Source organism: Microtus oregoni, unplaced genomic scaffold, assembly GCF_018167655.1.
Source record: "Microtus oregoni isolate MIOR12 unplaced genomic scaffold, Mior012 000014F_ref0000157, whole genome shotgun sequence".
Taxonomy (NCBI): Eukaryota; Metazoa; Chordata; class Mammalia; order Rodentia; family Cricetidae; genus Microtus; species Microtus oregoni.
Window position 1 is genome coordinate 21,343,301 of NW_024543073.1, and position 11,700 is coordinate 21,355,000.

The 11,700-nt window shown below is 37.8% G+C and overlaps 1 protein-coding gene across 1 annotated transcript in view; it reads right to left on the reverse strand.

The window, feature by feature from the left end:
• Window positions 1–11,700, reverse strand: part of Ap3b1 (adaptor related protein complex 3 subunit beta 1) — a 205,937-nt gene that overhangs the window by 140,038 nt on the left and 54,199 nt on the right. The window contains exon 7 of the mRNA XM_041663539.1: window positions 5,311–5,493. Coding sequence (XP_041519473.1) covers window positions 5,311–5,493 — 183 coding nt within the window. The remainder of the gene's footprint in view (window positions 1–5,310; window positions 5,494–11,700) is intronic.

Genomic DNA, 11,700 nt, shown 5'->3' on the forward strand with positions numbered 1-11,700 from the left:
TACACATTCACCATGTGTATGCACACATTACAGTTAAAGGAAAACAGTATTTTTTTCCTTTGGAAAGCATATTTAATTACAGATATCATCAAATCGAGCACCAGAGACTAGGGTCTCTGAGGTTAGCTTTGACAGGAAACAACAAACAGGAAACTCAAGCCACATTCAAGACAATAGGTAATGTAATATAAAGGAAAGAATGACAGTCCTGAATATCACATAACTGTTTCTAGATTTACCTTTTCTAAACAGCATGCTTAGCTGAATTGCTAAAACCTGTGTGCCTCAATATCTTTATCTGTAAGTAGATATGAAAATTCTGACTGCCCAAATGGTGGTTTGAATGAGAATGGCCCATATGTTTGAAATCTTGGTCCCCAGTTGGTGGCACCATTTGGGAAAGATTAGGAGGTGTGCCCTTGATGGAGGAGGTGTGTCAATGGGGGTGGGCTCTGAGGTTACAAAAAGCCCATGCCATTCACAGTTACTCTCTGTCTCGTGCCTGTGTCTCAATTGTAAACTCCCAGTTACCGTTCCAGCACCAAGCCTGCCTGTTGCCATGCCCCCTGCTATGACAGTCATGGAGTCTAATCTTGGGAAACCATTAGCCCAAAATAAACTTTCTTCTCTAAGTTTGGTCAGGGTCTGCCTACTCCCTAATACCAACTTCTGCTTAGTTACTATCTTTTGCGGTGGTAGGACACCACAACCACAGAAACCTTGTCGTTACACAAGAAAGTACAGCAAATGATTAGAGTACTATTCTTCACATTGTCTCTTAATACGAAAGGGAAACCAAAATCTCTGATATAACTTCTAAGTTGATATGTTAATTTGGTGACACTTTTTTCTTAAAAGTAAAATGCCCTTGATTTATGGAAGAGTTGTATTTGCACAGCATTTATGGGAGTGATTACGGCCTATGAATGAAAGTGAATGAGGTACTCAAACAAAGCATTCTTTCTCCACGATTCCAAGAAGGCCAGTCACTACTCAGTACGCATTTGAAGTAGTGCTCTACTGTGTTACTCTACTCTATTATAACCTTAGTTATTATAAAAAAAAATAAAAACTAACTATAAAAACATTTAAAACACTGGGTGGTGGTGGCACAGGCCTTTAATCCCAGCACTCAGAAGGCAGAGGCAGGTGGATCTCTGTGAGTTCGAGGCCAGTCTGGTCTACAAAGCAAGTTCCAGGACAGCCACCAAAGCTACAGAGAAACCCTGTCTCGGAAAACCATGAATGAATGAATGAATGAATGAATGAATGAATAAAGCATTTAAAACAGTTTCTGAAATGGAAAGCAGATACAGAGCTGCAAATGTCTCAGTTTCTTTCAACAGTGACTAAATTGTCTTTATGGGTGTTTGTTTTACAACGCACTTTCATTTTAATTATGTGTGTGGGTACATGTCTGCGTGTGGATGAAGGCACATGAGTACAGGTGACTGAACTTGGAGCTGGAATTCTGGGCAGTTGTGAGCCATCAAACACACTAGAAATGGGTCCTCTTAACCACTTAGCCACTGAGCCATTAGTCTAGAAGCACAAATGCCTGAGCTTCTCACTCAGTGTATCTGCAGCAGTCAGCAGCAACACAGATGCACGCAGGTTAGAGAAAGGAGTGCGCTGTGGACATGACTCAAGTCTTGACACATTCAAAGAGCAGTTTTGCACAGAGCCGCATCATGACTGCTACTGCAAGAACTGACTACATCTTTTCCTCCCAAAGGTTATTTGCAAACTATTAAGAAAACACAAGTTGCAACCCTAATATTCTGGCATGCTGGGCTAAACAAGACGTGCAACTAGAACTTAAGACAAGAGTCATTTTTCCATGGATCGAGGTAAACTGACAACATCTTACATTAATAAGTAAAGTTAGATTTTTATCCATAGTAAAATTGTAACTCCTAGCATTACTGAAATCAAATAGCCACCAACAATTGTCTCTCAAGGGTCAACAAGAGGTTAATATGAAAAAACCAAAAACATTATTTTTTTTTTTTTTGATTTTCGAGACAGGGTTTCTCTGTAGCTTTTGGTTCCTGTCCTGGAACTAGCTCTTGTAGACCAGGCTGGCCTCGAACTCACAGAGATCCGCCTGCCTCTGCCTCCCGAGTGCTGGGATTAAAGGCGTGCGCCACCACCACCCGGCTCAAAAACATTACTTTTATATTTTACACTACAGTAAAGTACTTCTGTAACTTAAAAAAAAAAAGACTATCATTTAAACTAACGGAAATTTACAACTCTGTCTAAATGATTTCCTTACCTTATTTCCTTTAAGGCAAAGCATTATGCCTCAAAGGAAATCAAAGCAAGCTGCACCAAGAAAGAAAACACCTTTTCTGTCAAACCTTCAGTTCCAACATCCTAGCCCTCCCACAGCCACACTCCGCTCATGTGTGCATCACACACGGCGCCCGCCCACAGCACACCCACCCACACTGCATCCAGCACACTCCGCCCACCCACAGCACACCCACCCACACCACATCCAGCACACTCCGCCCACCCACACCACACCCACCCACACCACATCCAGCACACTCCGCCCGCCCACAGCACACCCACCCACACTGCATCCAGCACACTCCGCCCGCCCACAGCACACCCACCCACACTGCATCCAGCACACTCCGCCCACCCACACTCTGCCCACCCACACCACACCCACCCACACCACATCCAGCACACTCCGCCCGCCCACAGCACACCCACCCACACCACATCCAGCACACTCCGCCCACCCACAGCACACCCACACCGCATCCAGCACACTCCACCCACCCACACTCTGCCCACCCACACTGCATCCAGCACACTCCACCCACCCACAGCACACCCACCCACACCACATCCAGCACACTCCACCCACCCACACTCCACCCACCCATACTGCATCCAGCACTCTGCCCAGCACATCTGAAAAGCCCTGTATCAGTCTGGAAATCATAGGGTCTACGATGATGCCATGGTCAGATGGATGAGTGACAAAGAAACAATCAACAAAGTCCAATTCTAGTACGTTGAGATGGTAATAAGATTACCTTCTCACAGGAACTAATGTTCATGGAACTAACATGCAAAACACACCCACACACAGACGCAAAATGCAGCCCCTTCCTCTTCAAGTATGTAACAACAGCAGAAATACACATGTAATTATAGAATTTAACTTATCTTTGCTTTTGTATATGGTTTTACTAATTTCATATAAAAAAGATGAAATAAAACTCCAAGAGTGAAAGACGAACTACAAAACTCTAGTTTTAATACTAAGTTACAGATTTTTAGAAGATTCACGTATACTCAGCTAGTTTCTATCTGCTAACAAGAGAGAAGGTCATTTGTACAGAAGTGCTGGGGTGGATAATAAGAAAACAGCAGTTCAAAACTCCAACATGAACTCTGCTTATGCCCAGTCAACTCCCTGCCAGGGGCTGGTTGAACAGACACACAACTCTGACACTGGCATCCAGAGGCCACGGGATTGTCATCATGACACGCTGCTTCATTTAGTGAAACAGTCTTTCAAACTGGACTCTGGTCAATAATAAATCAAATTAATTTCATAAGATAGAAATGTATACTAGTAGCAAAATTTTGTTGATCTGAGTCATTTATAGCATAAGTTGCTTTTTAAAAATGTATTGTAAAAATGCAACAACTTTACTTACAATAAAGTTAAAGGGCTTCACAAAGAGACCTTGTCTCAAAAAATATGTAAAACTTCAAGCATAAAAAGGGCTAGGAGGATATAGTTAAATGGTAGACTCATTTTCCACCTGCGCAAGTCCAAGGTTCAATATACAATGTTCCCCAAAGCAATCAGAAAGAAAGAGAAGACCAAACAGACATGTAGCATTCAAGGAGATAAAAACATAAAAATGTTTTAAATATCTTTAATAGTAAAAAGAAAGTCAATGTAAAAAAAATTATGAAATGTTTTATAAAAATCTATTATGAGAATATTCCCACATTTATGGAATTTCACTAACATTTTTCTCTCACATTAATATTATTTTTAGTTTAAAAAAGCAAGATGTTCTAAATGCTGCATAGTTAGTTGGGTAGCACTCACAACTGACTTTTCAAGTTTGTAGTATTGGGGCTGGAGAGATGGCTTATGGATTAAGATTGCCTGCTGCTGCTATTCCAGAGGAGCTGAGTCTGGTTCCCTGCACCTAAACAGGGTGTCTCTCCTGTAACTTAATTCTAGGGAATCCACAACCTCTTCTGATCTACTCAATGACCCCACACACACACATGCACACACTCACATTGTGAAGACACATACACACACATTTGTGCACATACACATGCAAACATACAAGTACATTGTAAAAACACGCATGTGCCACATACACACACATGTATATGTACACACTCATGAACATGCATGCACATACACAAACACATAAGCAGATGTGCACACGCATGTATACACACATGGACACATACACAGAAATATAAAAAATACTGCATTAAAAATAAAATGTCAAGCCAAGCAGTGGTGGCACACACCTTTAACCCCAGCACTCGGGAGGCTGGTAGATCTCTGTAAGTTTGAGGCCAGCCTGGTCTACAAGAGCTAGTTCCAGAACAGACTCCAAAGATACAGTGAAACCCTTCCTCAAAAAAAAAAAAAAAAAAAGCAAGCAAGCAAACAAACAAAAATAAGATGTTAAAAGATAATTTTGTGCTCAGAATGTCCTTATACAAGTTTAAAATTTTGCATATGATTCTGCAAAGAAACAGTGAGTGAGCTCTATTACAAACTATATAATACAATTAAAAATCCTAAGTCTCCTTGTAAAGAATATAATAAATGTCTAATATTAATCTGCTAAAGAAACTAAGTTAGTTTCATAGAATATTGAAGTACTGATTTCACACACTTTAAGTAAAAGTGAACATAGACATGCTTTAGAAGTATAAAACTGGAGGAAAGAAGTGTAAACGTTCAACAGTATTTTATGTATAAAGTCTAGAAATCAGCCACCCAAGGTGTAAACTCATGGTACAGAGTCACATTACTTACTTTAGCAAACTGGTACATAAGAGAAATGGGACTAAAATGTGTAAAATCAACTACAAATAATAAACAAGCCCTGAACTTGGAAATGCCACATGAACCTTGAACAGGTACCTTTTGCCAGGTATCACACGAAACGTATTACACAGTGTACCTTTATTTGGGAGTCAGCTGTGTCAAAGCGACTGACAACAAAGGATCTCGGTTCCTTCACTGCTCTTCCCTGGCTAGTACACACCATAGGCAGGAGGCCAGTCAGCACTCACCTCTCTCCAAGGACTGACGAACTGTGTCCGAGCGTATCGAGTTAGCATGTGGATTATGACAACCTGCCCCCACTCCTCCACATCTACCAGTAGGTTACAAAGCTTGCGGTAATTCCTGTGGATCAGATCGATTCTATCCGGGCACACTTCTTCAAAAGCCATCACCACACTGCCAGCTACCAGCTGAGAAGAAAGAAAGAGTGACTCATTGAAATACACACTGTCCATCCAAGATCCTACTGGGGTACTGCACTAGCAGTCATGTTAGGACAATGTCAAAGCTTTAGTCATTCACTTAAACCGAGTAATAAAAAAGGTAACATTTTCTTGAATAATACTCTTAAGACCTGTAATTAGTATGGAAAACGAATCTTCTTCTGAAGAGAGATAAATTCAGGTTGTTTTACTTTTATCGGGTTAAATTCTAATAATTGCTTGTAAATGTGTTTAATATTAGTAATTCAGTTTTGGGATTTTGTTTGTTTGCTTTATTGTTGTTGTTATTGTTTGGTTTTTGGAGAGAGGGTTTCTCTGTATAACAGCTCTGGTTGTCCTGGAACCTGCTTTGTAGAGCAGGCTGGCCTCAAACTCACAGAGATCCGTCTGCCTCTCCCTCCCAAGTGCTGGGATTAAAGATGTGTGCCACCACCACCCAAACTTAAATTGTAAAGATGCTTTCTTAGCTTGTAGCAACATTCAGAAAGAGATTCGAGACCATAACAAAGATCCCACTGTCAGTTTAAAGTGAAAATAGCAGTGATTCAGCATTTACATTAGAAAGTACACAAAGAACTAAGTGTTCAATGCAAAAACACCTCCAAATCTCACACATTTTAGTCCATTTGTTTTACCAATATAATTTATTTTCAAAGACAACACAGAGACTGAAATGCTAGTATATCATGCATAAAAATCAGAATAACGTATTGCCAAAAGGGGGCAGCTTCCCCCAGGCCAATTAATGAAATCACAAATGTAGACTTCTGAATAGTTATGCTCTTACAAATCTTGGGTGAAACTAAGGTTCCTTCAGTCTAAAGGTACAAGGCAAGCAGAATATTTAATATACAGATTCTTCTAAATGTATACCATATATACATACAGTTAGCCAACAGTGTAATACGGTTTTGAAAAAAATGAATTAATATATTCTTCTAAACACTAGGGATTTTCCTTTTAGTATCTAAAATTTCCCCAATGACTAAAAATAAACAATTAAATAGAAATATAACTTATTGAAATGGTACTTTTTGAGAAATATTAGCTACAATGATATTCATATTTCAAGTGTTTGTCCCTCTACTTGGTTACCATTTACTTTATTAATATGCAACCAACAACACAATTGAAAGAAAACAGCTCAGAATATAGACTTGCTATTATGCTAAACAAGTTGCAAGTCCTGCGGGGATTTTCTGAATTACCAATCAGTATAAACGTGAAGCCGCATTTATTGACTCCAGCCCAACCCATGTACTGGTGCCTGCTGGTCCCAGCATGTATTCACCTCAGTCGAAAAAGCAAAGAATTGATTATTTCTGTGCACTAAATAAAAATGTATTATACATCTAGTTTCCTATTTGCTATTGATATGGAAAGCAAGTTAAATGCATGTTTTCAATGCCACATTTTGATATGTACTGCATCAATTACTCTTCAAATACATTCATATTCATAGCAACTTACAACCTGTGATTATGAGATTAAAATTAACAAATTAAAAATATCTTAAATTAACCAATTTAGAACATCAACTATGGAATAAATTACTATTTATGAGTTATAAACATGTATATATATTTTATATACAAATCCACAATTACTATCATTATATATCATAACTGCTATAATAGTAAACTACAAAAAGGAGGTATTTCTTAGAATAATTTATGAACCTGAACTCATTTTCATTTTTTAGATGCTATATAAAATCAAGGCGTTTTTTAAATTATTAAGTATTTTATTTCAAGTGATTAGACATCAAACAATGAGATGGAAAATCAGCTGCTGCAGGACATTAAATTTATCACGCCACAACAGCAAGCATGTAACTGTAGGGCACTAAAACATCCTAAACACCCAAGGAATCCCAGGAAGGAAGGAAAATCATCATTTAGGTACAAATAAAGCTCGAGGAAACACTAAAGATAGGAAGGATGTGAAAAGAGCATCATCACAAAATACCACTGGTCGTTCCAATCACTTCATTGTGTTGTTTGTTTGTTTTAAACAATCTGAGATTTTGATAAACACCAGCAAAAGAATTGATCATTTAGGTCTATTAAATGTTCAATATCCATAAAACATTCAGAATTAAAATAAAATGGTCTAATCAGATTTCAAAACCAAAAATATTGGTTTCCAAAAAACAAACAGTTAATTTCCATCTCACTGTGTCAATAGCAGCTCTTCACACAGTGGGAATAAATCAAGCCAACAAAACCGCAATGAGCTCATCAAATCCAAACACAGCTTTCCATTTATGTATTTTTTATATTAAAGCAATAAACGTGGTTCATTTATCTCCCCTTGGTTGCCGCGTTTTTCTGTGCTGTTGCTATGAACTTCAGCCATTAGCTGTGCTCCAAGGTAAACTACATGAGCCATCAACAAAAGTGACATCCCATCTATGGAGTTCATATTTTCTCTAGATTATCTATGCTAGTTGACAAGCTGGTAATGAAAAAAATCACACTAAGCAAATGGTTCCTCTAATAACAATAAATTTTCTATAAAATTATGAAGGGTACAAAACGTTTCCTTGCATCTATTTTGTCATGAATTCTAATTAACGTTACAAAAATCTGAGTGCTGGGTCATCACAAGAAGTGCATCACAGTTTGATTGATAAGATGGTATAAGTTAGCCAATGCTGCCAAGATTTTCTTCCCTTATATTAATGGCCATCCAACCTGCTCTAATCATACAACCCAAATGATATTCCCCTTCTTATTTCAATTTTCTTGAGGCATGGAAAATAGGAAAGATCAGTCATTTATCTTCTAATAGCTGGATAATAGATCTATCACAATAAAACATCTGCACAAACTCGGGGATGGGCTTTTCTCTTTTCTCCAGAACAGCGAGGCTTTTACCAGCATTGAATCAATAACTTAGAAAATGCTATCTTACTCCTACAATTTAGCTATGAACTATCAACCTATTCATTCAAAAGTAATCTACAGCTAAAATTAAGAAAACTTTGAGTCATCAAAAATACATAAACAACTCATCTTTTCAGAAAACATTAATATAATTTATCTTCCTGAGAAATTTAATCTCCATTAATACAATTTCTTTGAAATTAACTTGAAACAAACAAAAAAACACAAGAAATAAGTACTACCATGCCTCTGAGGCATTCTAAATATCTGGTTCCATGTTTTTAATGCTTAACAAATATGAATTTCTACATTTCAAAGAAAAATAAACAAGTGTTCTAGATTTAAGAATGCATTTATAATGGAACATTTGGAAAGGTTTATGGTAAAGTATATTGTGCTAAACACACAAGGCAGATAAAAGTGGTGTAAATCCAGGAAGATATAACAAAAATTACACTAACAAATACTGTAACCACTGATGAGAATGACAAAATTACAGGAAAAATATTCCACTCTAATTCCACCTACTGCATGTGTAAGCTTTCTAAGTCTCTTTATAAACACAAAGACACCTTCAAACAATAGTCACCTAAATGACACTACCATGCTTGACCGGCTGTTACCATCATCGAGTGCCTGAATCCAAAGTGACTTCTTTTTAGGGAAAAACTGCACACTTGTCTTGCTGAGCCATATGCTTCTCACACACTAAAAGACCTTAGAGATCTCAAGTTTAAAAAACCCTCCCTAGGCTAAGAAAAGCAACAGACGGTACCTCCCCAAATCAACAGAGCTTAAATAAACAAGTTGAAATATACTGACATCTTTCACAAACCAAACTTTCAGAAACATAAAACCATAATTAGAATGGTCCCCATACTGTGCCAGTGAATAAATTCCTCAAAATGTGAAAGTAATTAGATCAGCTCATTTGATTAGAAGAATTTTAAATTCATGTAATTTGTGATTCTTTATTAATTTTTAAAAAATATATTCTTTCACAATGCATACATATATACTGTGCTCTGAGAAAACACTCCCCATTGTCCTCTTATCCCACAAACCCCCTTTTCCCCAACAAATCCCACACATCTATTGACAAGTTTTTTGGGGGGTGTCTATGATTCTTCATTTTTAGTGTTGATGTTAACATTATAAGTATGGGGAGAATGTACCTGTCTTCTCTCAATGAGTATTACACAGAGCCAATACAACAAGTTAATGAAAGTAGACATAAGAATATATAAAATATATGGATAGATAGACTGCATGTTTATAAGATATAATAGGTATATATCTTTATATATCTATATAGATACATAGAGACAGATATAATGTAAAGATATAAGAATATATTTTTAATATTTCCACAGTAGAATATAATCACACAAAAGAGAAATAATCAATGACATTCTTAAAAGACTACTTAATACTTAAATACTAGTTAGACAAGTTAATGGTACCTAGAAAAAGCTGAATTCAAACCCCTTAATCTAAATCCTAAAAAAGAAGAAGAAGAAGTATCAGGCTGAAGATTTAGTCCACTCAGTAAGATGCTTGCCTTGTAAGCAGAGGGGCCTGGATTCACTTGCCAAAACTGTCATAAACACCCACCCATGCACAGTGGCGCATGACTAATTCCAGGGGTGGGAAGAACAGTCATGTGCAGTGGCACATGTCTGCAATCCCAGGGTGGGAAGGCAGAGACAGGAGGATCCCTTGGGGTACTTGGTGAGCTCAGAACAACAAGAGATCTTGTCTCTAAAACCAAAGTGGGAAAGAAAGTCCGGCTGTTAAAATAATGTCCCGAACCCCAGATAGGTCTCCCTGGGAACAGTGACTACGGAGAAAAAAAGACCCCCCTCCCCCCAATAGTATCAGATAGCAAACTACTATCAATAATAATATAATAAATAATGTAAGAACTAACCATTAAATACTACTAAAGATTTGTATTAAATGGTTTTCCCTTATTTTGAAAATAAATGATCAGGACCAAAAGCGGGCACTCGAATCTACAAGAAATGATGTCCATTACACTCCTTGGAGTCATCTTCTTCTCAGTCAGAATAGTTTTAACACCTTGTGCTGTAGAGACAGGAGGAGATTTTGTATATAATAGCTATTTAAAGTCAAAACAACTTCATGAATTAGAAGCTATAAACCCAACAAAAACAAAATGGAACATAAACCAAATTTGATTCTAATACCTAAAACGGTAGCTCAGACCCATGAGAGTCAGATCCAGCCTAGCTATTGTGGTGTGATCCCAGACGTGGGAGAGGGGAGGAAGAGGATCAGAAGTGCAAGACAAGGGGGTTGCAGCAAGTTCAAGCCTAGCCTGATCTACAGAGCAAGTCTGGGGCCAGCCAAGGAACCAAGGACCTTGTTTCAATGAAACAACAGAGCACCCGAAAGGCTAGGGGGAAGCAACAGATACCCTATCTAGAGAGATGTGTGAACTTATGGAAGTTTCCCACAGCATAGCCTCCAAACCCCTTCCCGGCCTGCCCCATTTTGTTTTGTTATCCTGATGCAGCTGTCAGAGAACTGACACGGGCCAAGCTGACCTTGAACCCACAGAGATTCACCTGCCTCAACCTCCCTAGTGTTGGTATTAAAGGCGTGAGCCACTACACCCAGGTACCTTCAAATTTCTTTAAATTTTTCATGGAGCAGAAATAATGGTAAACTACATGTAAATTCAGGGAACTTCTTCTAAATCTCACAATTCTCCATAGTATTTAGCAAATGTCTTATTGATAAAAGAAAAGTGCATTTAAAACTACAATTAAATTCTCTGAATATTGATAACAGGCTTTATATCCGGATCCCTGAAGCAAACAACATGCCTGTCAAACAGCAGACAAAACACATGATTTTTCTCAGTTAACATAATGAGCTTGTCTCTATTTGATCCCTCCTATATATCAACTATGCACAGAAAAATACAATGAAGATTTCTAATACATTCTGTACTGAAGAAGTTTGGATGGCTTAGGAATGGAATCCAATGACTGTCATGTATAACTCTGACAGCATAATGATAACATCAAGATAAGCAGTGAAGAAATAAGAGACATGAAGTATTTACTAAAACATGCATTTAGTGCAAACAAGCAGGAAAGGGAGAATGAAAAATCACAAGACTGAAAAACAAAAGGCAGCTAAAACTCAATTAACTCAATTAACCTAGCACTAAGTACAAGTAAATAAATTATTCCAATCAGAAGGCAGTTATGGTCAGATTTAATTAAAAGTCAAAAGGCATCTATATATGCTACCT